Source organism: Anopheles maculipalpis, chromosome 2RL, assembly GCF_943734695.1.
Source record: "Anopheles maculipalpis chromosome 2RL, idAnoMacuDA_375_x, whole genome shotgun sequence".
Classification (NCBI taxonomy): Eukaryota; Metazoa; Arthropoda; class Insecta; order Diptera; family Culicidae; genus Anopheles; species Anopheles maculipalpis.
In genome coordinates, this window is record NC_064871.1 from 61,411,768 (window position 1) to 61,437,374 (window position 25,607).

At 40.3% G+C, this 25,607-nt stretch overlaps 4 protein-coding genes across 5 annotated transcripts; 1 reads left to right on the top strand and 3 right to left on the bottom strand.

Annotated features, from left to right (window-relative positions):
- Positions 1–2,760: 2,760 nt before the first annotated feature.
- Positions 2,761–5,482, bottom strand: LOC126559751 (rho GTPase-activating protein gacF). The gene is made up of 7 exons (XM_050215924.1): positions 5,100–5,482; positions 4,904–5,016; positions 4,681–4,816; positions 4,426–4,585; positions 4,211–4,355; positions 3,922–4,120; positions 2,761–3,790 (listed from the first exon to the last, which is right to left on the bottom strand). Exons 1-7 carry the CDS (start codon positions 5,472–5,474, stop codon positions 2,768–2,770), a joined length of 2,151 nt encoding a protein of 716 aa, XP_050071881.1. The 5' UTR covers positions 5,475–5,482; the 3' UTR covers positions 2,761–2,767.
- Positions 5,483–10,059: 4,577 nt separating this feature from the next.
- LOC126557206 (protein lin-54 homolog) lies at positions 10,060–12,559 on the bottom strand. The gene is made up of 4 exons (XM_050212893.1): positions 12,395–12,559; positions 10,777–12,320; positions 10,551–10,696; positions 10,060–10,460 (listed from the first exon to the last, which is right to left on the bottom strand). Exons 1-4 carry the CDS (start codon positions 12,557–12,559, stop codon positions 10,060–10,062), a joined length of 2,256 nt encoding a protein of 751 aa, XP_050068850.1.
- A 2,475-nt stretch (positions 12,560–15,034) lies between these two features.
- On the top strand, positions 15,035–17,267 carry LOC126567333 (SET domain-containing protein SmydA-8-like). Its single transcript, XM_050223561.1, has 3 exons — positions 15,035–15,175; positions 15,651–16,404; positions 16,486–17,267. Exons 1-3 carry the CDS (start codon positions 15,035–15,037, stop codon positions 17,265–17,267), a joined length of 1,677 nt encoding a protein of 558 aa, XP_050079518.1.
- A 411-nt stretch (positions 17,268–17,678) lies between these two features.
- LOC126556952 (serrate RNA effector molecule homolog) lies at positions 17,679–23,751 on the bottom strand. Of its 2 annotated transcripts, none has more exons than XM_050212530.1 (8): positions 23,600–23,751; positions 23,402–23,538; positions 23,227–23,323; positions 22,981–23,163; positions 21,546–21,612; positions 19,411–21,482; positions 18,684–18,803; positions 17,679–17,757 (listed from the first exon to the last, which is right to left on the bottom strand). In XM_050212530.1, exons 1-8 carry the CDS (start codon positions 23,743–23,745, stop codon positions 17,679–17,681), a joined length of 2,901 nt encoding a protein of 966 aa, XP_050068487.1. In that variant the 5' UTR covers positions 23,746–23,751. The 2 variants fall into 2 exon arrangements, with proteins under 2 accessions (XP_050068487.1, XP_050068486.1); XM_050212529.1 differs by lacking the exon at positions 17,679–17,757 and adding an exon at positions 18,182–18,263.
- Between the last annotated feature and the right edge of the window lie 1,856 nt (positions 23,752–25,607).

Genomic DNA, 25,607 nt, shown 5'->3' on the forward strand with positions numbered 1-25,607 from the left:
GTTTGTTTGTTTCCGTATTACATGTTTAATTAACGCTCTAGTGCTTATTGGATAACGTTTCTCAACGTCGCAAAATGATTTTTACACCCAAACATCCACATACTACGCTGTTCTACGTTTAGATAGGACATCTTTTGGCAGGATACTCTTTACAACGCCGAATATTGTGTGTCTGCTGTTGCTCTTTGCAGGCAAGTAACCTTTTTACTTCAAATTTGCATCATTGTTCGCCATTGCTCTTATTGTGTGCGAATGTTTCTTTTTTGCGTAACTATACTTTTGAATTTGAAAATCGAATGGACAGGTTTTTCGTCTGCACATGACATGTAGCCCACCTCAATCAACAACTTTTGGTTTCCATTATAATATTGATAATATTATAATGCTAACACCAAGTGCAGATCGGGCATAAGGTTAAAAGTTTTACAAACACATTCTTCCTTTGTTGAACAACTCTCAGGTAAAATATAACATTTTGCAGCAATTTCTCGTGGTACCGCATTCCGGATAATTAGTTTTTCGCTTAATTATTTTTTGTTTTTGCCCTGTTGCCCTATAATTAATGCACTTTCGTGCTCACCATTAACTGTTTTCACAATTGTTTAGAATTGCTGCATTTCGGGATCCTACTAACCTTTTTTTTTGTTTGTTTTTAATCATAAAATGATTTTGTTCGCTTACAAAACTAGCATCTACTACAATAGTAAGTCACCAGCAAAGTTTTTCTTCCATTTGTTCGATTATACACGTTACATGATTCTACTTTTCCTTCTTACGCACGTTTATTGTATCGGTTTGTTTTTATGCTGATTTATGAATGTTTACATACCAAACAAAGTATGGTTTCAGAATATTTAGAATCTGCTCTCTGCTTTTGTTACATTTCCACACATTCATTTACTATTACAATTAGTTGCAGCTATTTTTATCAACCAACGTGACGCGATTGTGGCGTTATTATTAAGTAAATATTTTATAATGTTATTGCAAGAAGAAACTAAATACAGCTATTTAGATGAAACGAAATTGTTTGCGCATTCATCCTTGCCAAGCCTTTTATTCTTTTGCTACCCATGCTTGAATTAATTTAATCGCTAACACAAATCATTAATCCGTACACCACAGCTTGAGTTGTTTTAAGCGCATTCTTTAAAATGTTCCATTGCGCTACTAGTAGCGAAGAATAAACTTTTGTCCAATTTTGTTCGGGTAATTTGTAGCTTATCAAAGATATAGAAAAAAAAGAAAAAACCGCTTCACAATTAATATGATATTTTGTTTATACGTTTATCATAGAGAGAAACTGATACAAATTCAAAACATTCAATTTTCGGTGGGTTAATGATGTAACAATTTTCCCTACAATCCTGCACTCTGTAATTTTTGTGTTGACAGCAAAAGCAAAACAAAAGAACAAATTTATTAAATTTATATCAACACAATTATTTATACATCGTTTTACATACATGTCTTTTTTCAGCGTAAAATAAGTGAAGCATTTTATTGAGCTAAACTGAGTTTCAAAATAATTACGTACAAAGTATCAAAAATGGCTACTGAAATCTGAATGACGATCGTGTGCTGAATGCGCTATATGATACAGAGCATTCTGTGGTTCATCATACACTTGCTCAACAAATCATTTTGAATGATTGTATTTAACTTTGAGCAGAAACAAGCAAACAAAGCAAAGTTAAATAGATACTTTTCTTTTGTAAGAAATTAGTAAGATAAAACACAATCTCAAAATTGCAAAAAAAAAGAATCTGTTAGTAAATTTTACGAAAGATTAGGTTGTACGGAGTGTTTTAATATTTTCGCTATACAATATTTCAAAATACTGTGTCGAACAGTAGAAATTAACTGATACAGAAAAAAACCTAATATGTCGCTAACCATACGTGTTAGGTTGGATTTTCCCCAACTTTGAAGAACTTCCATTACTCATATTGGCCATAGAAAAAAATGAATCTGAAAAATCTGTCTCTGGAAATATTTTTGTGAAACTATAGAAGTAATATTTTCCTCGCTTAGCATTAGGTAGTTGTGAACTATTTTGTAGAATGGCTATGTTGAACGTTTGTGCTATTTTAAACTGGACATTTAACAACATGAAATAAATAGTATTGGAAAAATGAGGGAACCAACCATAACTTTGATTTGTGTTATTTTTTTAGCGAAAAGCGGGAACGTTCTGTAGTATCATCTGCGAATAACCATAATATGTGTATCTTCCAACATATGCTCACGTAGTAATATGATACTTGGTTAAAATGATCATTACTAACTTCACGTGGAATCAAAAAGAGTAAACAAATGTTTACTCATTACGCATCAAAAAGGAAAATGTAGCTAAACCTATTGAAGTAATCACTGTTGTACTTCATTCTAGCAAAATGAAACTTATTTTTAAGACGGTCCAACACAAGGACCAGAAATGAAAAAGGCAAATAAGATTCAGCAATCGACCTCCCTATATTGGGGATTGTACAATTTTTGGTAGCCTCACGGAAAACAGGAAAAAAAAAAGATTGAATTGAAAATAAATCAGCTTTCGTCGCGTGTAAAACCTGATGGCATGGTATGGTGGTTTATGAAACATGGTTGTAACACGTGCACCACAGCAAAAATTTGCACATTTTGTGGTTTGACGAATTACTGTGTTTTTTTTACCGTCACGGATAACTTTCACACGCCGGTTGGTTTAAAAAAAAATGTTCATCTTGCGTGCTCTGTGCTCTACTTCAACTTCCACGTAGCTTCATCACTAATTTCCTGCTTGTTTGTCCAATTGTTTGCTTCTAGTGGTTTTTGTATGCATAGTTACTGTAGCATTAAGATTACTTTGTCTATTATAACTTTGTGATCTAGCTTTGCTTTGTACTCTTCGTATTTTTTTCATATGATTATTAGAGTTATTATCGTTACTAGTGCTATCATTTTTGCTATCAACGGTATTGCTAAAGCTACTACTGCTAATATTGTTGCTGCTATCACTATTCTGATTCAAAGTATGATTAGTATTGGACTGGTTAATGGCTTTTAGGTGGTTGAAAACTGGTTTTGCAGCTGCAAAGGGCAAACCTGTAGCTCCAGAAAAGCTATCATCATGCGTTGTGCTAGAAAGACTTTGCAATTCAGTCCTCTCCCCCGATGCATCTGCGCTGGAGGGATACAACAATCCGGTGCTAGAAGCATTTTCCGCACAACTACTATTCACATTTAGCGAAGAGGACGACGACATTGATGACGAAAGCATACTTTCCTCGCACGAGACTGATGACGATGCCGCAGTCGGTGCGTACACTGCGGATGGTGACAATGTAGATGACGAATAGGATGCAGCGAGTGATGCCGAAGCAAATGGAGGATTAAGACAGACCAATCCTTCCAATCGCACTGGATCATTGCCATTTGCATAGACACTGTTATCGCATTCTGGTGCCATTGCTACGCAATCCATTTTCCTCTTCAGCCCAGGCTTTGTCAGCGTTACGGGGAGTAATTCTGTCGATTCTGCAACCACCAGTGGTAAATCTTCCTCTCTCGGTCTTAGTACTTGTGAAGTGTGCTCCAATTTTTCCTTATTCTGTACAGAGTCGTCTTTTTTCCTAGTATCTTCCGCATTTGCGGGAGATGCATTCGACAGCAAATCAATGTCATACGATACCGCATTTGGACTTCCGAGGGTTTGTAGCTCATACGCAGGCACCACTTGTCCGTGTGGATTCGTTGTTGCTGGACTTTTTGAACGCCAATATTGCAGCTCAGTTTTACATTTATTCAATTCCTATGTGAATAAATAATTAATATTTCACTTTCAAAACTATGCTCCAACAAAGAATGGTTTAAAAAAACTACAATATGAAAATAGTAAAAACAAAAATTAGAAAAGAAATTCTAATTCAACGATTTCATTACCTGTAGTACTGTGGAAAATTTTCTCGACAGTTCCTCATTCTTTTTATCCGTTTCGTCAAGCCGATTCGCAAACTCGAGCGTCTGTTTCTGCTGTTCGGCTAACAGTTTCTGTTGTTCTGTTATGGTTTTCGCCTGTTCGGTTGCTTTTCGTTTGCAAGTACGCAATTCGCTGCGTAAAACGGTAAGTTGATTATTGTACCTACAATAAAAAAAAACAACATAATCGTCATTGGTGATGCACCAAAAACAAAAAAGACAGAAAAATGCTTCGAATGGCTATATTGCTTACCGTTTCATTCCTTGTTTGATCTTGCGTATACCCTTCCGCAGCACCATATTGCTTTGCGGTGGGGATGACGAACTCGAATGTGATGTATCGCGGGAAAGGATTGACGATGAAGCTTCCAGGGGCGCAAATGATTTTGTACTATTGGCTGTAATTTTAAAAAGGGTCCTCTTTAAGCAAATCTGTACACGAGTATGAACTATTAATGTGGCACATACTGAAATATGCAATATCAGGTAAATTTGGCTCTATGTGCTCCTTGAAATATTCCATAGCCATTGTAGAGAGATCAAATAGCTCATCGGTTACTTTGAACGGTCGATCTAGGGACGGCGATGTACGGATGTAGTTTAACACCGAATACACCTCATCTAGAATCTGTGCAAAGAAAAAAAAACACATGTGAATTTAAAATTAAATTAAATAATTAAATAACACATAAACAAAAATTACTACACAAATTTGCAACTTACCCCACCAGGAAAGAAACAGCAGTGCTTCCGTTCGATATGTTTACCAAATGTCATTTGTAGTAAAGATAGCCGCATGTAGCATGTCTCTAAAATATCACATTCGCAAGCTAATGGATGATTTCTTCGCGCCGATTCTCTGTGCAATAAATGAAAGCATTAAGGAGCAGCGGTTAGTTTACAACACGGAAATAAGGTGTCCTAATCGAACACTTTTCCACGTTACCTGCGGGGCATTTTGGCTTTTACTGTTTGAAACCTTGTGTGCATTTGATTTTGTAGTTTTTGGAAAGTGGAATTCAATATGGAACAGCACACCTTATTCATTTGACGAGATATCTGAAAAAATTATCGAAATTATTTCATTAAATCACATAATCTGCACGACTTCCTATTGTTGACCGACTAGTAATACTACTTACCACTCTCATTTGGGCAATTTTTTTATACCCCACAAACGAAAATATGTGCTCCAATATTTCTGTCGGCAGTTCCATCAGGTTCACTTCTTGCCGCTGCTGAACCGGTAGATCGCTTATTACCATTACCGTTCCAATATTGGCCAAACTATTGCTGGAATCGGACGATGATGATGGTTCAGCTGAAGCGGGTGGAGACAACGGCTGATTCGTGTGCAGTGGAAACGCTGTTGGTGCTTTAGGATTAATCGAGGAGGATGTAATCGTCACAACGTTCGACGTTGTGTTAGACGATAACGTTGTTGGTACTGTGCGACACAATTGAAGACTGGATTCTTCCGACGTAGCACCACCAGTCATTTGACGTGTTGAGACCATCTTGATGAGTTATCTGAAAAAAAGTGTGACACAAATTAATAACAACCTAATCAAGGTCATACGTGTTTACGAGAAGAGTTTAAACAATAGCAGTACATTCTACCACAATTGTAATTTACGAACAGTCGACTTTTTAGTGCCAAATTTTCCAACCCAACTGAAACCATTCATTTGAAGCATTTCAATTTGTTAAAAATTCTTGGCTCGATTTGTTTTTCTTCCTGGGCTGTTTCATTTTTGCTGCAGTCTAGTTATTCATCGCTTTATTGGAGAGAATGGTTAAGAGAGAATCGTTTCGGTGTGCTACCATCCCAAACTCAGACGTATACCCGAAGTGTCTGAAATCACTTACGAGTTATTCTGCTGTTTGATTGTGTTGTGTTACTATCGCAAGAGAGAGAAAAAAAAACTACTATTTGTAAAAAGTCCTCGGAAGTATCTTTGCTATTCATTGTTCAAAATAATAGCCAGCAATAATAGCAAAATAATAGATTCATCATCGATCTTACTTTAGAATTATATTTTAAATAAGCATCTAAAACAAGACTTAAGTTCACCTACTGCTAAAACACTTAAAGAACATAGAAAACACTTACTGTCCTTTACGTTGTTCAAAGTTTTGGTATCCAAATGACGTTTTGGATCACATGAACAAAATAAGTTAGATCGAGGTTAGCGACTTCTCTGATTCTACAACCTGGACAAAGTGTTTGTTTTGGGCAACCATTTCTGGTTTCCTTGATTTAGACCCTTGGCTGGATGTACCCTTTGTTGGATAGTCAGCCTTACATACCGGGAGACGGTAAGGCAAGGATTCGATATCCAATCCTGCCATGCGAAGATCGGTGCCGAAATATCGACCAGAACAAGGATTCAGTATCAAACCTTTGGTGGTTATATTAGATCACCCAGCAATGTATATATATTCCATAAGATTTTCCAAAAGTTGTTGTAATTCTAGCCATATTTTCTTTTTTTTTTTCTACTATACGTTTAACTCCGTTTTTTACCCAACTTGACAAAAACGCGCCTTGTTTCTGCTCCTTTTTTTGGTACTACATGCTCAAGAATCCATGAAGATTTCGGGATTCATTGAGATAATTTCACCCCTAACTATTGAGAGTCATTCCTACGTTCCAGACGGTGGTCCAGATGAGGTTTGATAGCACTAATTTCGAGTTAGGATTTAGGACATCTACTGCCATTATTGACAAAAACTTTGTAAATCCGCCAACTAAGGCACTACTAAGGCAAATTTGTATAGAACTCTTAGTACTGATTATTAAGGCAATTTTGTCAATAGGAGCTATGCTTCCAGTCAACCACATCAACAGTTTTAACGTCACATTAGAGAAATTATTCTGTATGATGATTTATGAACTATTTGTGAACTTTTAGTAATGTACGTTTACGGGGAACCGGTAGAAAGATTAAAACATTGTTTGAGATACTTTTCAAACAAAACCATTCACCGAGTAATGTACAACATTTCCCCAAGCGATCGATTCTTTTGCACTCGCACAAAAATCGCATAAATAAGTTTTCTAACAACTGATCAATTAGTGCTGATCGGAAACAATCAATCAGAGACCAACCTTTTCCTGAGATAAATAGCTAGATTATTGAAATCAATTGAACTTCGCACAACACATACACACACACAAACCATACATCAACAAACACTGTGAAGAGTTGCCCCACAGAACATGGAATGAAAAACTAATACCAAAGTCTCGTCAATACTCGCACACAGCTCGAACATGTAAAAATACTCGGTAAGATGGTAACACTTTCATAAACTACACTTACTTTTATGTGCAGAATGTTCAAACGTTTTTACAACGACAGCTCCGAGTGGAGGGGGATGGGTTCAGTTTCACTACGGTGCTGCTGTAACTAACAATCAAAGGCATCAGCCAAACAGGCACAATAGAAGAACACCATAGCTTGCTGTGTGTTTCAATTGATGGCTGGTTGGTTCTCTGCTAGTTGTTTCTCTCTCTCCCTCCTAATGTGCGTTTTCTCCCTTTGCATCTTCTCTCTCGCATGTAAAATATTTCGATTCTGGATTAAGCCAGACACACACTCACACAATAATGTTCGGGGCAAAACCTTTGCAAACAATAGACCACAACCGAGTACGATTTGCTTCGATTTGATGCGATCGAAGAAGGCTATTTGCCGGAACGAAATTTTCTTTGCTGTGTGCTGTAACTTGCTTGGATGTTTAAAAAAATCTATTATTCTCGTACACTATTAAAAAAAGCTTACAGCACACAACATCCAAGTCTGCATTCGCACAGTCCAATTGCATATTGCTCTCGAACGTCGAATGCAATCAGAATCAGAAGAAGCAAAGGAAAACATTGTTAATTCAGCAATAATTGGAATGGATCTGGCTATGGTCAAGCCACCGATATAGGTAGGTGGTGAGTGAGGGCAACACTGGTGGTACACGTACAATGAGCGTGCAAGACTGTGTGTAAGAGGGCCAAGCTGCAATTAATTCACTTCCGTGTTGCGTGTATCATTTTGATCACAAATCGGCTCATTACAGTACATTGGCCAAACTCTAGACAAACAAACGAAACCTTGCAGTGCCAACCCTAAAACCTCACATGGAACTTGTCGTCACGGAAAATAAACGATGGCAAACTTACATTCAAGCGAGTGTGCCTGCCTTGGCGATGATAGCTGCTGCTGCAAGCAAATGCACTGGTAGGTAGGGACTACTATTGGTCAGGATCTACAACGCCGTCGCTGCTAGATGCTATACATGAACGTAACGCTACGCGCTGACCAGCAAACACTGTTTCAACTGATTGTTCGGGTGTTAATGCACGGCGATTAGAACAACCACGAACTGGTTGCTGCCACACGTATGGAAAAATGGTCCCGATCCAAAATTTTGTTTCTCGTCTGTTTCCCTGTTCAATCGCGTAAGAAAAAAAAAGTTAACCAAACACTTTGACAGATCAAACTGCCAAATACACTGAAGGCCGGAGAAATCGAAATGACATCCCATGAAACGGATTTTCAATTTAAAATTTTACAAAACTTTTTTACAAAATGTACACACCAGGAAGTTCCAGGAAGTTCAATTTATACCTTTGGTAGAGTTTCCTTTTTTTCGGTGCACACAGCACTGGATAGGTCGAAGGGCGTTAAATCATGTTTCGAAAGATTGGTTTTGCAGTTATTGGTAAGATGGCTTGTAAAGCCCGAAGGTTGTTCAAGGCAAAAGCTAATATTTTGTATTGAAATTTTAATAACTTTTCCTCTACTTATCGCAAGAGGGATTTTTTTATAAAGACAAAGAATCTGTATGTTCAACGAACAGTGGAGTTTGTGAAATGCTCTGACAGATACACAGATAACTGATACTAGAAGAAAAAATTACCACATTATTTGTATGTCCATATTAAAAATAACGTCGAATGATGTGGTTTCTTTGTGGTGCTAATAGAGTGACAACAATTAATTTGAATTTTTATTCTGTGATCCTACATCCTACAGCCAACGTCTGAATGAACGCCAGAACATCCGGAAAGTTGGCTCGAAATTTCGGATCCGGAGGTACACATGTAAGCCCAAACTAAGATGGAATAACAGCGTTGATGAATCGGCTAGAAACATCTGAACAGATGAAATGATTTGAACAACTACTGCAACGGGGCAGAATCACTACAACGTTGTATCACCTAATACAGAACGGTTCGGTGAGTAAGTTTTTTATTGCTTATTTGCATACGTCTAATCGACAAAAGCTAAAATAATTCATGCAGGTTTACATGCAAAATTTAAAGATATTCCTTGACGTCACTTTTTAACCACCGAGTAGTTAAAAACAACAAACACTGGAACTGCAATTCCTTATCATTCTACACACACTCTATATTTATCAAATTATGATTACAACTTTTCCATTATGCTTACAATGTGGGCAAAGCGTATTTTAAAAATAACTCCTTTTTAACTACATACCTTTCATTTATGTTATGCACCGTTCAATGGTCTTAATTACCATTTTACTGTTTTGTGGTAAGAACACTAGGAGGGCTCACACGCCTCGAGAGCCTACGAGACACAACACTACGTGCAATATTATTCGGCTTAGGTCGTTTTCGTCATTTTCCAATGCTTTCAATACAACTATATTGCAAATTACCTGTCCATTCGGAGACAAAGGTTAACGCTTAACTTCGTTACTCAATTTGGGATTGCTTCCTTTTTATAGCGCTATTTTTTGTTTGACTATAATAATCCAACTATATGAAGTTATAGAACTTTTTCCTAAATTAAATGATGAAACTTATTATTCCAATCGCTACAATACCACAATTGTCAGTGTTGAATGATCCTGGTTTTTACTGCACACTGCTTCACTATCAGTATGAGGTTCGGTACATGATCTGTCAGGAATTTTTCTCCCGAAGAGACCTAAATGTTATATTACAGGTTGTTTAACATGAACTGGATAAAACGATACTTTTTTATGCAAAATTTTTTAACCAAAAAAAAAAACAATAATTAAAAAATATATATACTTTAGCACATAACAAGTCGTTTCCTTCCATGGCGACGACTAGTTTTCTGTGTTGAACGCAAATTCCTTAATTTCCAATAAACAACGTCCATACTCTTCCAGAATCATTAACTCGGAAGTACGCATACTGCAGCCACGCTTTAAGCATTCGTCTGCCTGTGCCACCATACACTGCACCGTTGCCTCTATAACATCCATCGTCATAAAGTTGTGCGGTTGTTTGGTCGGCGGTAGTTGCGATAGATCGGTGTCCAAAAATGAAGCGGAACGCTTGAGTCCAACTGTATCACCGCTGGACCGTCTGTTCCCGATACCACCATCATATTTGTCGGGTATGAGAAGAATGTTGTTGTGAGAGCCTTCCTCAATCGATTTCATTGATGCATCGTTGGAGGAATAGTATTCAGAAACTATGTCAAAGTTGTCCGTATTGCGACAACCTGTAAATGAATTGAAGATTCACAAATGAATAACGATCTCGTAAGGTCTGTGAATTGTAAATACATTTAAAAGTGCTTCGGTTTTATTACCTATGCATTTACAGTTGCTGGAGCACGGGATTTTGCCTTCATAACACTCGCAGTAATTTTTCAAACATCCAGAACGCTTACAATTGCAGCCCTTGGTGTGGAGTCGCGTCCCGTCGTCCGTCGATCCGATTGATCCAATTTTCGGTCTGACATGAAATGGTACAAAATTAAATTGTTACTTTCGTTCGATCGGTCAATAATGTATCAGTGCAACCAGCACACATACTTGAAAGCATTTGGATTACGCTCCAACGTTGTTCGGATCGCTTTCTGACGCGCGTTAGCATGATCGAACGTGTTGTAGCAGTCCTTGCAGTTACAGTTGTAACAATATTCGCCATTCGCGAAACAATCGCAGTACAGCTTCAGGCACTGTGACTTTGTACAGTTGCAGGGTCGTTTCTTGTACGCCTCGTCCGGAAATCCGTAGTTAGCGGTCGTTACGACTCGCGTAGTATCTTTGGATCCATCGGCTTCCGTTTTCAAGCTACCGCCGCCGCCACTCATCGATTGGGACGGACTTTTTGCACTAGTTTTGACCACTTCTTCTGGTTCCTGCTTCCGTGCGACCACATTCACCCCTTCCTGGGAAGACGATACACCAACGCCGTTCGAAGCGGCAAGTTGCGTAGTTTTTACAACCGTTTGAATGCTGTTTATTTTTTTCGTAGCATCTTTCGCCAACACAAGGCGAGTGGTGTTACCGGTGCTGTCTGTGTTTAGTATAATCTTTTTGCCAGCGGACAGTATCGAGGGTTTGCCGAGGGTGGCACTCGCTGCCAGATGTGTGCTACCGTTGCGTATAACGAACGTTTTGTGGTTTGGCATAATAATTTTCGATGTACCAGCCGCTTGACTGGTACCTGCGGTGCTTGTTGACGGAACTGCATTGAGCACGGTTGGAGTAGATGCTGAACTTGCAACTATATTGGCACTCGTTTTGCCCGTTGTTTGCATTACAATCTTTTGCACACCGGTAGACGATGGTCGCTGGTTAAGCAAGCGCACATACTGCACTCCCTTGCCACCGGGCAACGTGACCGCATGCAGCGGTGCTTTAGTCGATGCCACAATCTTCTTTGCTCCAGCGACAGAGGAATTCAAAATAACCTTCGGTGCTTCGTTGCCACTATTTGGGGTGTTTGGTTTGATTACCTTTGCTGATCCGGTCAAAGAAACCGTTTGGCCAGCGGTGGGTTTTGTCATCCGCAGCACCGTTCCTTGCATTCCGGCAGTTAAGGAACCAGTTTGTGGCACCATCTTTAAAGTTCCTCCGGGAATAGTTTTCATCGTGATCGTTTTCAGTCCAGTGCCGGTCGAGGTCGAGATGGTTTGTGTGGGTTGAATATGCATCACTGGTGCTTTCGTATTAAGTACCACCCTGTTCCCTGTGGCGGGATTTTGTAGCGAGGTAGTGGTAGGATTAGCTACGGAAATAAGTTTCTTTACCGTTGTAGGTTTGTTGGAAACGTTCACGATCATTGTGCCTTCCGAATTAAGCAAACGATACGACGTAGTTGCCATGGTGGGCGTTAAGGAAGATCGCGAAGTGTTTAGCAGCTTCATCGGTGTCGTCGTCGTTGGTATGCTGGTACCTTGTGGTAGTACCACTACTTTCGCTGGTGTACGTCCCGTTCCAGAACTATTGCCGATCTTTTGCAATCTCGGAATGGAAAGTGAATTTTTAAAAGCTGAAATTGCTTGTTTGCTTGAATTGTTTCCAGGTTCAATCAGGCGGGGTTTTTCATCATCCTTGTAGTTTTCGTATTCCTTTTAATGTGAAAGAAACATAGCATTAACCAACTGCTCAACCAATATATTAGTTGATGCTCTCAGCAACTGACCTCATCAGTAGACACATCTTGCTGGTGAGTTTCTTCTACTAATTCATCCAAATCGACATTCATAGTGCCATGCTCCATTTCGTCTGGTTCGTCTTCCGTTGCATATTCAACGAAATCCTGCGAATCGTGGTACGTCTCATCTTCGATGTCTCTCAACTCTTCCATTGTCGCAAAGATTCCTGCTGCGACAAGATAGAAAGATGAAATTTAATTGTGTCGAACAAGCGAGTTTTTCACTATATCATGGTGCTCGTTATGTCAGAATTATTTCCAATGTCATCCTACTCTCTACGATCACTAAATTACTTAAAATTAACATCTTTTTTTGGGGGGAACAGACTTTCAAAAACGTTTGTCTCTTTTTAAGCTAGAAACACCTAGGAATGTTACACCATCTTCATTATGAACCATTTTGAATCTTTTGAATTCAAATTCAAAACAAAAACAGCTTCTTTCAGCCATGTCCGGGCACAGGGGAGAACCTGTCTAAAGGCTTGCTGGTTTGGAAGATGGAACACGGTAAGTAGTATTTTTCCATTGTGTCGTTTTCTGAACTGTTCGCAGTATAGAAAACCTGGCATGCATACTTACCACCGAGCAAAAAGTCGCTTCTTTTTGCAGAGAGAGAGAGACACTATTTACGATACACGCGGTAATCTGTATCCGTAGCCGTCAACTTTATCAATAGCACTCCGTACACTGTTGTTCTTTTGCGCTGGGGGGGTTATGCAGTACCAATGCTCCAAATTCACGCCGAGCTTCTTATCCAAACAGAGCGTTTTTTATTCCACAACACGCAATGTAACCTATTGCTTTGCCGTCATCTATGTGCGACCAGCAAAGGAGGATTTACCAAAGCGCAACACTTTTAGCCCTGATCGGTTTTTCTGCACCAGCTTTTCAACCCGAAACGACGCGTATATATAATACGACCGTAGCGTTTCCAACACTCACTCCACTACCATTAGCGATGACGAATCGTGTTTAGCATGATCTGCCACCGGGCGCTAAGGGTCAGTCAAGTTATTTTGGGTGTAAATAGCAAAACAAATTTCAAAATTAAATTTATATTCCTCCGTTTTTATTCGCTGTGTTTAATTCCTTTTTGATGCTGTGTCGTGATGTCAAAAAATTGTCGAGCAGTTTGACCAGTCGTCGTCGAGCACGAACCTTTTCTTCAAGCACTTTTGCCAAGGTATGTACAACAAATGACCGCTGCTACGCAATGTAATCGAGCAGTTTTACGAATCACGTCAAATGTGAGCGATGAAGCGGAAATTACACTCTTGTGTGGACCAAAAGTTCCTTCCTCACATAGTTAACATCGGGCTTGGCTTCGTTTCGAGGAACTAAGCTTAAATATCCGAATCGCAATAGGGAGTTTTTGGAAAACATATTTTTACTACTTACTCGCTACATTTTAAGCAAATTACTACAGACGCTGCATATATTTTTCAAATTGCTGCTGCTTGAATCCGCCGCCGATATGACTCTTAGAAGTCGAAAGGCAAAGTAGAGTGAGGTAAGCCTCTGAATATGAACGGGAGAGCGAAGCCTCGCCTGCCATAGGAGGATACAATCCACACTCGAATAAGATGAAGAAGAAGAAGATCAAATCCGCTGAGTAAATTTCTTAAAAATTCCATTGGCATTGGCATTGGCAACAAAAAAAAAGTTTTTCCACAGTAGCAGTTAAAACTTTACTTCACCCACACCAGTTGTACTTTGTTTTCTATTTTTCTTTTATTTGACTTAACTGATCACAGCGGGCATCGATTGATTTACTAGACTTGCTGATACCACGTATTTGAATAATCTTTTCTCACTACGAGTGAAAGTTCCGAATACGATCATAAGGCGTAAAGCCGTCATACTCAAATAGAATAAATAAATGAACGGTCCGAATGGAATTTGTACACCGGTCATGCCGTGTGAAGATCGGTGCTGATTTTGTTCCGCCATCGGGTCCCACCCATATTGATAAAATTGTCTTAATAACCACTAGTAAGGATCTTTTCAATATAAATTTGCCTTAGTCGCGCCTTAGTTGGTGGATTTATATCGATTTTGTCAATTGGATCCTCTTCGACTAGTTTTCTGTTCATCTTGGTTAGTATTGTCCAAAAATTGTTGATCATTAGCCCATAGTGATTGCAATTTAAACAGAACCAGAAAAAATGAATGAACACAGTTGATGCAATTTGGAACGTGTTTCTCAAAAACGATAAAATTACATCTTCACTTTAAAGGGATCACATCTTACGGATCTAAATGTACAACAGGCGGCTTATAAGCTTATCAAACCGGATAAAGCTCATGTTATACAAAATTTAGCTCGAACAATTCACTGCATCCAATACCCAATAAAGTTCGTTCGCCAACTAAAGGTCCGTTAATATCCATCAGGCATGAAACATTGTTTGTATTTTGCCAAATCAACAAATGGTTACATTCAGAAAATGGAATAGAAAATTAATCTCTAAACCGCCTAGCCTAACGCGCATGCGCAAACCCCCGTTGGACACAACGTGTTTGTCAATGCTGTTGCATCATTAGCCAGGAACGGTGGATTTCTGTCGAAGAATAGTGTAGTTCTGATTTCGTAGTAAAACTGTGAAGAATTTGCTTTAACTAACCAGTATGAGTGCAAAATGTGGCTTTTGTGGCGTAGAAGCAAAGTTGAAATGCGCCGGTTGCCAGCAAGTGGTATATTGTAATCCCGATCACCAGAAGAAACATTGGAGAGCGAAACACAAGCATGAGTGTGCCAAACCGTATGAGGTAAAAAAGTCATGTTTTTGGTTCATATTATTTTTTATTGTTTCGTAATGAAGGCCAGGCCATATTCCTTATTGGTTCATATTAATTATAGCTTTTGGAATAGTTCATGATAATGATCGAGTGATTGGAATCATAATTAATAAGAACCACTTTGTTGAGTGAGACAGTTTGTAACATTGTTATATTACCAACCACCTTGCTACGTTCTTAGTTTTCTGAGTTCCTTACGCCAATCTAGACAATCATTTTAAAAATAGAAAATCTGTGTTTTATTGACCACGGCGTACAGAATCATCAAGCAAATCTTGAATGATAATACATTCTATGATTAGAAGCAAGAGTTAGGATTCCGAAGAAAATTTAGTTGTAAGCAGATGCAGGCTGAAAACTGAAATGATTACGAATTTAATTTATTAGTACAGTATTTGTCTATTTTTAAAAAGAAATCATTTGCTTCGTTTTCGTCCCATTACAGCTAGCGCAAAATGAAGAAATTGGCCGGTACTTTGTAGCAACAAAAGCGATTCCAAAGGACACCGTACTCTTTACGGAAAATCCACTTGTGATAGGGCCGAAATGGAATCTGGACGAGTATGAGCAACGTTCAGCGGTTGTACCGTGCGTGGGATGTTTTACGGATTGCAGTTTGGGACAGTTCTACTGTGAACTGTGCCGGTGGCCTGCCTGTAAACCTAACTGCCCAGGGCTCGAAAACTCAAACCTGCACGCGCTCGAGTGTGGCATATTGCGGTTTGGCCGGCCCCCGAAACCGGGTGACGATCCGGAAACGTTCTTCGATTACTATCGTTACGATGCACTGCTGGTGCTGAAATGTGTGGCCATGCAAATTTGCAATCCAAGTCTGTTTGAGCAGATCATCAATCTGGAGAGTCATTACGAGGCACGCAAAAATACAAGCTACTATGCCGATGCGGACGAGCGGATCGTGTCGTATTTGTTCCGCAACTTTCTCGATCCACTTCAAAAGCTAGAACGCAAAGAGGATAAAGTTGTGCTTAAGATGTGTGATCGGAAAACGTTGCATAAGATCAGCGGAATAATGGAGGTTAACGCTATGGTTATTCCGTTGTCGAATGGTAGAGAAATTTGTGGCCTGTATCCGAAGGGTTGTTTACTAGAGCACAACTGTATGCCAAATTCTTTTTACACCTTCGACTGCTCCAAGGGAATGAAGCTTACATTTAAAACAGGCAGAGATATCAAAAAAGGTACGTTGATAGTAGCTGCATTCCAATACGTGTGTAGGTGGGATCGATGCGATCACTAATATACTTTCTCATTTCACGTAGGAGAACATCTAACGACTACCTACACACATTCGCTGTGGGGAACGCAACTACGCCGTGACCATCTGAAGACAAACAAGTACTTTGCCTGCAAGTGTGAGCGCTGCTCGGATCCTACGGAATTGGGCACATTCCTAAGTGCGTTGCGCTGCATGGGCTTAGAAAATGAGCCATGCGGAGGTTTCCAGCTGCCGATTAATCCGCTTCGCGAAACGAGCAATTGGCAGTGTAACCGTTGCCCAGTGCAAGTGACGCACGATCAGGTCAACTTGCTAATGTCCAAAATTGGCGAAGAGGTAGACGATGTGATGGGACGCAAATGCTCTGTAAAGGAGTTTGAGGATCTCATCTTCAAGCTGCAAAACTTTCTCCACCCGAATCACTTTCATCTGCAAACACTTAAGCATTCTTTGATACAAATGTACGGACACTTTCCCGGACATCGTTTGCACGAACTTTCCGATAAGGTTTTGCAAACGAAAATTCAAATGTGTCGCGAGATGATGACGATCATCGATGTGCTCGATCCGGATTCATTTCGTTTGACTCTGTACGCGGGAGTTATTCTACTGGAGCAGCAGGCCGGTTTGGTTGAACTGAACAAACGGCGCAAGCGGTCCGCAGATACTGGGCCTAAGTCTGAAGAACTCGATGAAGCTTTACAGTGTTTGGCACGGGCGAAAACTATTTTGCAAAATGAAATGGGAACACTGCAGGGTAAAAAACTAATGGAACAAGTAAGCAATGCGTTTGAGTGTGTTAGTGCACTGAATGGTACTGGTTAAATGAATTGTTAATCTTATTTCTATCAACATCGAATGTTTGCAAATATATGTGTTACTATTATCACTCAAATCAGTGCAAATATGTGATGGAAAACATTTTCTAACATTACTCAATTGTTATGATATAAAACTAGAATCGATTTGTTTTCTTTCCACTTTAAAACTATACTATTTAATAAGTTTTTTCGTCCTCGTTTCACGCTTTAAAATTTATTGTTTTTGTTTTGTTTTATGATTGGGAAAGAATCTATTGGATTGAATATTTTGTCCGGATATACACTTACATATACACGCAGGTTCGTACGGAATACCAGAAAATTTTGTTGTGTTCTTGCGGTGTGCAGCATTATTCGTTCTTGTTGGAAAGGCGACACAGTTCTGCTTTTGTCTGAGAATATTGGCGGGTGGCATTTACAAAAATTCATCTGGCTCACGAGGGGCATCCAGATCACGATATTGAATAACTGGACGATAGTCGGGGCCACCCATTCTAAAAAAAAAAACATATGACACATATGAGATGAGAGTTAGTGTGGCCTTTCTAATAGGCAAAAATGTAGTGCACAGTCGTTTCCACCTCATAACACACCGTCCTCCCGTAATATATGTTCTCGATCTCGGTTAGAACAAATTACCAATAATCACCTAACTATTGTATCTGTTAAACTAAAACAAATAAACAAAAACGCGTACACCACGTAAACGTGCAAAATTAGTGACACGAGTGATACAAAGCTTTATTGATTTCTTTTCTTTAATTTATTGTGTTTTAGAAAAAGCTAGCGCAAAAAGCACTAGCACTATTGAATGTTAGAGAAATATGTTCATGGGCGACTATACTTGGAAAAAAGGAGATTTTATTCTGCGCCGGAATTATGTTGCGTTCTGGGCGAAATGGTACAGCAAGCAGCGAGTTAGAAGAAACTATCATTGAAATTCGGCATATCTAAGTCACTATACGCTATGATCGGTCGTCGAGGGTCCACCGCCGTGTCTCTGTTAGAAAGCCGCAAGATCAATTCCGGCAACACGCGTATGGGGTGCCAGTAAGGTAAAAAAGGAAGCAAGCGAGGGTCGGCCCGAGGGTAGCGTGATTGTATCGTATCGATCGTATATATATGCACCAGAAGAGGATGTCATTGTTCACATCAAAAGCCAAATGACGGGAAAGAGGGAAAAAAGAAAAAGAAAAACAATATACACAATCAGTGATGATCTAGTGATGATATCGTACGCAAAAGCAACAAGAATTTGCAATATCATGGAAGATAAATCATCTCCGAGGAGAACCTGCTGGAAATTTCGATAACAATCCTATTTCTTGGTCCTATTTCTTCTCTAAGCGAATTTTCGTATTAGTATGCCTTAACCATGCACTATACACTGGGAGCTACTTAAAAAAAGTGACAAAATTACCTTCCTCCTCGACCAAATCCTGCCCGTCCCCGGGGATTTGGAGCCATCATTGGTGCTGCAGCATAGGCAGCGTACATCGGTGCATAGCTGTGAGACATCCCGAACGGTTGACTGCGATAGCTGCAAAAACAGGAATACATGTACATGATTAATTCGGTCCCATATTATTCATATGGTACTTCGTTCTTCGCGTCACTTAGTTGTTATTTTGGTACAACTGCATGTTTAATTTTGCTTTGAAAATACTGATTTCTTTAAGCCTTTAAGCATTTTACCGCGATCGGGAATAATGAACTAGTCTATAGCCGAAAGTAGTTTCTACCATGAAGTAGCATTAAGCAGTCAAAGTGTGGAATCGAACGTAAAGAAAACAAAATTTTGTTCTAGTGAATTTCCTTCTCTACCTAATATTCTTATGATGTAATACGGTAAGCTTAAAAGGTTTGAAATTCTTCATTTTTAAAACAATTTTAGCGTACAATGATCGTAAATTGATCTGGAATTAAAGGAAAAATATCGATTTTCTTCTAAGTCCAACGGAGTGTCGGCTTCTATGATGCCAAGAGTGCTATGTTGCAGTGGTCATATGAGTTAACCAATGAAGACCAAAAATTCAAAAAACCGCAAAAGATCAGAATAACCATTCGTATTCCTTTGTAGTCCGACATAAAATTTCTGTCTTTCAGAGTGTACTAACCCCCCAATGAAAGTGTGAGCACTAATTTACCTCGATCCGGTTGCAGCAGCAGACGGAACAGACGCTGTGCTCTCCGATCCTGTCTTTTTCGTGTTGCCCGGATGTTCTGGCAACTGCGGTCGTTTGGAATCTTTCAGATAGTTGTTAAAGTATTCCACCTCCTTACGCACTTCTTCGACCTTTTCAGCATGCTTGTTGAATATGTGTTTTCGAACGAAATCGGGTCCCTTAAACTTTTTCCCCGACAGCGGACACAACCACTTATCCTTCGCCAGCTCCTGAGTGTTGGCGGTGATGAACTTTTCCACCTCGGCCTCGGCATCCTTTGCACCGAGCTTTTTCATCTCGGCCTCGTCCAAATCAACCATCCGCGTAAGGAAGGAAGCCATTTTACCTTCGAATGTGCGTATATATTCCTGAATTTCATTGCCCATCACCTTGCTCTGGGAGGGTGGACCGCGTGCGTGAATAATTCCGCACCGGTTGGGCATTTCGTCCTCGTACGGATATTCGCAGTGATTGTAGAAATCCACCGAATGCACAATGCGTAAATACAGGATCAGCCGATCGAGCACCTCAATCAGCTGAGGATCACGCTCGATTAATTCGCCCTCCGTCACTTTCTTGCTGTCTTCGGTTAAACCTAGCAGTTCCTCCTCTTCGGCCGATGCCTCCTCAATCAAATAGTCGGTAATGTTTTGCAGTACTGGATTTTTTGATTGCAGACCGAACGATTCTTCCTGCTGCATGGTACTGCCTCCATTGTTGGCCGCGTCTCCTGTGGTGGATGGACTTTCCTTCCACAGTCCCCACTTGTCGTCCAGGTTGTGAGCTATCTTAGCGCCAAGTTTAATATCGCTACGTACAACCGTTTTGTGACAGGTGATCCCATTCACCGGACGTACCCGACGGCTTAAATCCTTGTTCACTATCGCACCCAGCTCGCAGTCCCGTAGACGAATGTTGTTCAGGTTCCAGCAGATCTCCTTGATGTTTACTTCACGCTTGAAAGTAACCCAACCGCGCCGGAACCAGCGTCTTTCGAGCAACGGATCCGCAATCGCTACACGAAGGAATCCGTTGTAACGACGGCACATAGCTTCTACCTCGGCCTTCGTGATGGATGGAGCTAAATTCCGCAGAAAGATTGAGCTCGTACGATGCAGTGCACGCGACCCATTGTCGGCAGAATCTTTAACCAAATCGATGGTTTCAGATTTCTGCTGATTATCTACCTCGTTGTCTTTTTGCACCTTTCCAGCTTCCGCTTTCTTCTGATCGTTATCGCCATCGGCGGCAGCATCGGAAACTTCCTTTGCATTTTCCTCCGATTCGGAACGGTCTTTACTTTTGCTTGAACTATCCTCATTATCGCCTTCCTCCGCCATGTTTTCATCTTCATGCTTTTCTGCCTTTTCTTCCTTGCCTTCGTCTGCGGCATCCGTTTCCATTTTCGCTTCATCCTGCATTTTAGCATTTTCTTCCTCATTTTTGTCCTCCTTGCTATCGTCTTTTTCTTCTTCCGAGTCGCTCGATGACGAGGAAGACGAGGACGATGAACTTGAGCCTGAATCGGAACGGCTGCGCTTCTTTCTACCATCTTCGGATTCATTTTTCTGCTGCTGCTGATCCTCATTTTCCCCATCGTCACCATCTCGTTCGGTTATCCGCGGCTCATCTGAACAGTCCTTTTCGCGATTCTCTTCATCATCATCATCGTTTTGATTCTCGACTGATTTGCCATTCCTTGGCATTTCTTCGTCCGGTTGGCTACTGCCAGATCGTTCTTCAGTGGCACTCTCTTGCTTTGTACCATCATCTTCCTTCTTTACGACCACTTCTTTCGGCGGCAAATCAGCTTTTGATTCAGCTTTAAGTTTGTCCGCATTTTGTGATCCTACTACCACTGCCTTCACGGTTGCCGTCGGTTCAACTGCCGGAGGTTTTTCATCAAGGACCTTAAGGTCTTCCTCTGTTCCGCCCTCCAGTTTGATGACTACCGTGTCCAGCAAACGAAGCAATGCATCACTGTTCGAAGCATCGACAGACACTTTCGCGATATCTTTAGAGTTTAGCAGCTCTAAAAATACTTCACATCGATGCTAAAAACAAAAGACACATTAATAAAATTTCATATAATTGATTCTTTTACCAACGATATTTACCTTTAGGAAAGATAATTGTTCTTCCTTGCGTTTTTGCGATTCCTCCGGATGGTACTTGATCTTAAACCTGTAAATCGTTTGCAATAAATAAACAAGATAAGCGAAGCTAGTATTAGTAGAAACCATAGCCACAAAAATGCAGTAGAAACTTAAATTATAAATGTTGCCTCAAGGATAGGAGTACTAATAACAGTTTCAGATCTAAACATACAAAAAGGGAAAACAAATCTGCAAAAAAAAGAGTAGCTCCGGAAGCTAACAATTAAATACTCTGTCCTACAACACAATAGCTAGTACTTCGACCAGCTTTTCTTAATTGGATCGTAACAAATTATTATGTACTTTAATTAGGTAACGGGCAATAGCGATAATTATCCTGAATTTGACTCGCAAACACAAATTTATACAATGGTTATGATTTTAAGGTAATAGAAAAGAAAAACAAGAACACATCCATACTAAACGTATTCCTCTCCCTGCGTTTTTCCTCTTTTTCTTTGGTATGATGCTGCAGCATTCAGCATTCGCTGTGTGGTGAGTTATTCGTGAAGCTTGTTTTGTTCATACACATAATGCTTAAATAGTAAATACCTCTTCGTTCGAATATGGCTCTTGCTTATTTCATTATCTGCTGCTGTTATCCACGGAGCAGAGCGAAGAAGAGAATGAACGCGTAGTTTCTATATTGCATACCGATAACAGCAAGACAACCCCCGTATTCCATCAGGCGCAATTATCGCTTCTATATCGAGCAGAGATATATATGTGTGCATACATATATAATTCGCGGTGGTAAGAAAGTTTAAACACTGGCATTGCTCGCCCGTGTTAAAACGTATGCGTCTAAGCCCTAGCTCCTAACGAAGGCCATACTTTGACGAGTTAAAAAATTTCGCGGCGGCACGTATCAGCGTACAAACGTAACCTAATCTTCTCTGCTATTTCTGTAAACTAGCATTATTTCGCACGTGCGATCATGGTTGAAAGTAGATGGAGACAACGATAGGGTCTGTGGTTCGAAGTAATGTGCCATTGCAAAACAATCCATTGTACAGTGTTTTGCAACTACCTCAAGGGTGGATACCACCAATAACGCCCCATTAATGGAGCCTTATTCAGGTGATACCGGAAGTATTGCAAAAAACCATCCACTGGATGCCGTATGCACATACTACGGACGACAAATGGTCAACGCTGTTAGGGAGAAAACATGATTAGAAATGTATATCGTAAGCATTCAACATTGTCAACACAAAGGTTACAAGTTCGTGCAAGAATTGGTCTCAAATCTAAGTGAAATCGTGGGAGGTCATCATGGTGGATCATTTGCCAGTGTGACACTATCGATTTGGTTCGCAAAAAAATTCTTACAAACAATCGACATACTCCCACTGTCAATCGATCGATCATGAGACGGCCGGAAATTGTATCGTACCATTCTTCGTCCTTGTGTGCCACGAAGAACTCGTTCATCTGTTGACGGCGGAACTCCAGTTTGTACTCATTGTACTTAGTAATTGCGTCCGAATCGGAAATCGAATCGTCCTGCGTGGCAAGAAACTGTTTCAGCGTCATCATGCAGGGTTGTGTTTGCATATCTCCTGATGCGGCTGGTTCTCTGCGAAGTGAACAATAGCTTGTATCCATTACAGCGACACCAATTACATGTTTTAAAAATTACCTCGGATGGGATGCTGGTTGATGGCCGTAAGGTCCGACGGCCGGATGCATCCCGAAATGTTCATGTGCATACCCATACATACCGTAGCTGTCGTGACCTGGAAAGCAATATATGAAGTGGTATAACTCAAATAACAGTCCATAACGCGGTTCAAACCGAACTATTGCTATCTTACCTCCAAATCTGTGTCGGCCTTCGTCGCCCCATGCATCGCCACGCATACGTTTTACCGTGGGACCTTCCCGGGCTGGAGAATAGCCGCGATCTCTAGGTGGAGGTCTGTAGTCTCGGTAGTCTTGCCGTGGTCGCACTCTACAAGAAACAAACGAGGTTACAATTTGCTCTAAACCATCAACGCGCTCAAGAATATTACCGATCGGGCCAATCATCTCTGCCTCGCGAACGATCTGGTCGGTCAGCTCCGCGGCCATAGCTATCTCCTCCACCACCACCAGCGCTGCGCTCTCCGCGGAACTTGTCGCGGCGTTTGCGGTCATATTCGTCATCTGAATCGCCCATTTCGTTTATTTGGTAACAGGTACACGCGATGAAATCTGATGCCGCCTGTGTTGTCTATACACGATGAAAAAGCTGCAAAGATGGTATGGAAGTTTCAGGAACATGACAATAACACATAACCTCAAAAAGTGGCAATTCAACCACTTCACTGTCCGGTAGCTATACATGGGCGACTCTTTTCAAACTTTAGCTAATCGAATGCTCTACTACGAAAGGTTGAACAACGTAATAAACACGCCACGAACTTTGATTACGCACAGCTACTTCTTTTGGTCTTTCAATTGGAAAGTATGTCATACACCAGCGTCACCAAATAGGGCCCAAATAGTTCTCATCAAACAGTTTGCAGAGGATATCTTAATTCGAACAGTTTCTAAACTGTGTGGCATGCACTACGAATCAATACCCAGCACCGTTTGATGTGGTTAATTCACTTACATTCGCGTTTTGGAAGAGAATTAGCGCGAAAAATCTTTTCCTACAACAGCGAGTCAATACTCACCGGCGTCACCAAAGTGTACACAGAGGAGAAGGTCTCGTTGCTTTTTTGGCAGCTGCGTTTCCCAAATAAGAAAAATGTAACGTCAAAGGCAAGGTTTATAGAGGAAGGTTCGGGATTGCTGCCACACAATCCGTAGCGTATGGAGATGATATACAATTTCAGACTTTAAGAAAGTAAATACATTTTAAGAAGCGATTTTACTAAGATCGTTGGCAGACAATTTTTTGCTTTTTAAATTTCGTTGGTTCAATCAGCCGTTGGAAGCGTTGCTAATAAGCAGAGAAAAACTTCTTGGAACTTTTAATCAGCTTTTAAGCAGCTTTTGAGCAGCAAACATTTTAAAATCTACAAATATTTGTGGTGGTGTGTATTGTCTTTCGTCTTACCCGCAAATCTATTTGTTCTTGTGGGATAAGGGGCGTAAAACAATTTCAACAGCAAGAAGAAAAATTCCCATCATTGAATGAATTACGCATCCTGCTGCAATGGTCAGGAATGTTTGATGTTGCTGATACTTTTGACTTAATTCTAGCCGCATCTGGACAGCCAAACCGGTCTTAGGTTGTGTTTTACTCATAATAAAGTCAACATACAATATTCGTGTAAGGTAATGTTGCAAAATCTTATCGTACCTAAAATGTAGCGTGGAGCTAGACGGATAGACATCCTTTTAAAAAAACCACCATTGTGTATTTTTGTTTTACATTTACGTTATACATTTACGATTATACGTTTACATTTTGTTTCTCTTCTCAACTCCAAAGCTCAATTGAGCTCCAAAGCTCAATCGTTAGACTTTTTTCTTAAGAACCTCTTAGCATTCGCTGAATTATATGTCATGGCTTTTTTCTATTTGGGTATCTTGAACTGAAGTTTTTAAGCAGTATTTTTATATGTGTGTAAAGGTGCAACCATTGGTGGACTTATTTGTAGGCGAAGTGCGCGCCCGACAAGGGTATTTCCAAACAAGGGGTTTCGTCAAAGGGACATCCTAGGGACAGTTAACATTCTCAACCTTGCTCAGGTGAGAATGAATCATTTTTCATTTCACTCTCATTTCACTCTCGAACATTTTCGGCCCAGCTGTACTATTTTGCATATACAGGTCGTTCGGGATAATTTTGACAGTCACCTACGGAGAAAGAAAAAAAAAATATGGCAAAATTAATCATCGGGGAAATTTTTGTTTTGTTTTAGAAATAGTAGCTTACCATGTATTTTAGTCATTTTATTCAAAATATCCGCCCTCGGCTTCTATTACGGCCTCCACCCGTCTCCGGAACCGGGAACAAGCCCTGGCGACAGTTTCGCGGGGTAGGGCCGCGAAAACGGACCTGATTTTCGCCATCAGCTCCGCCTT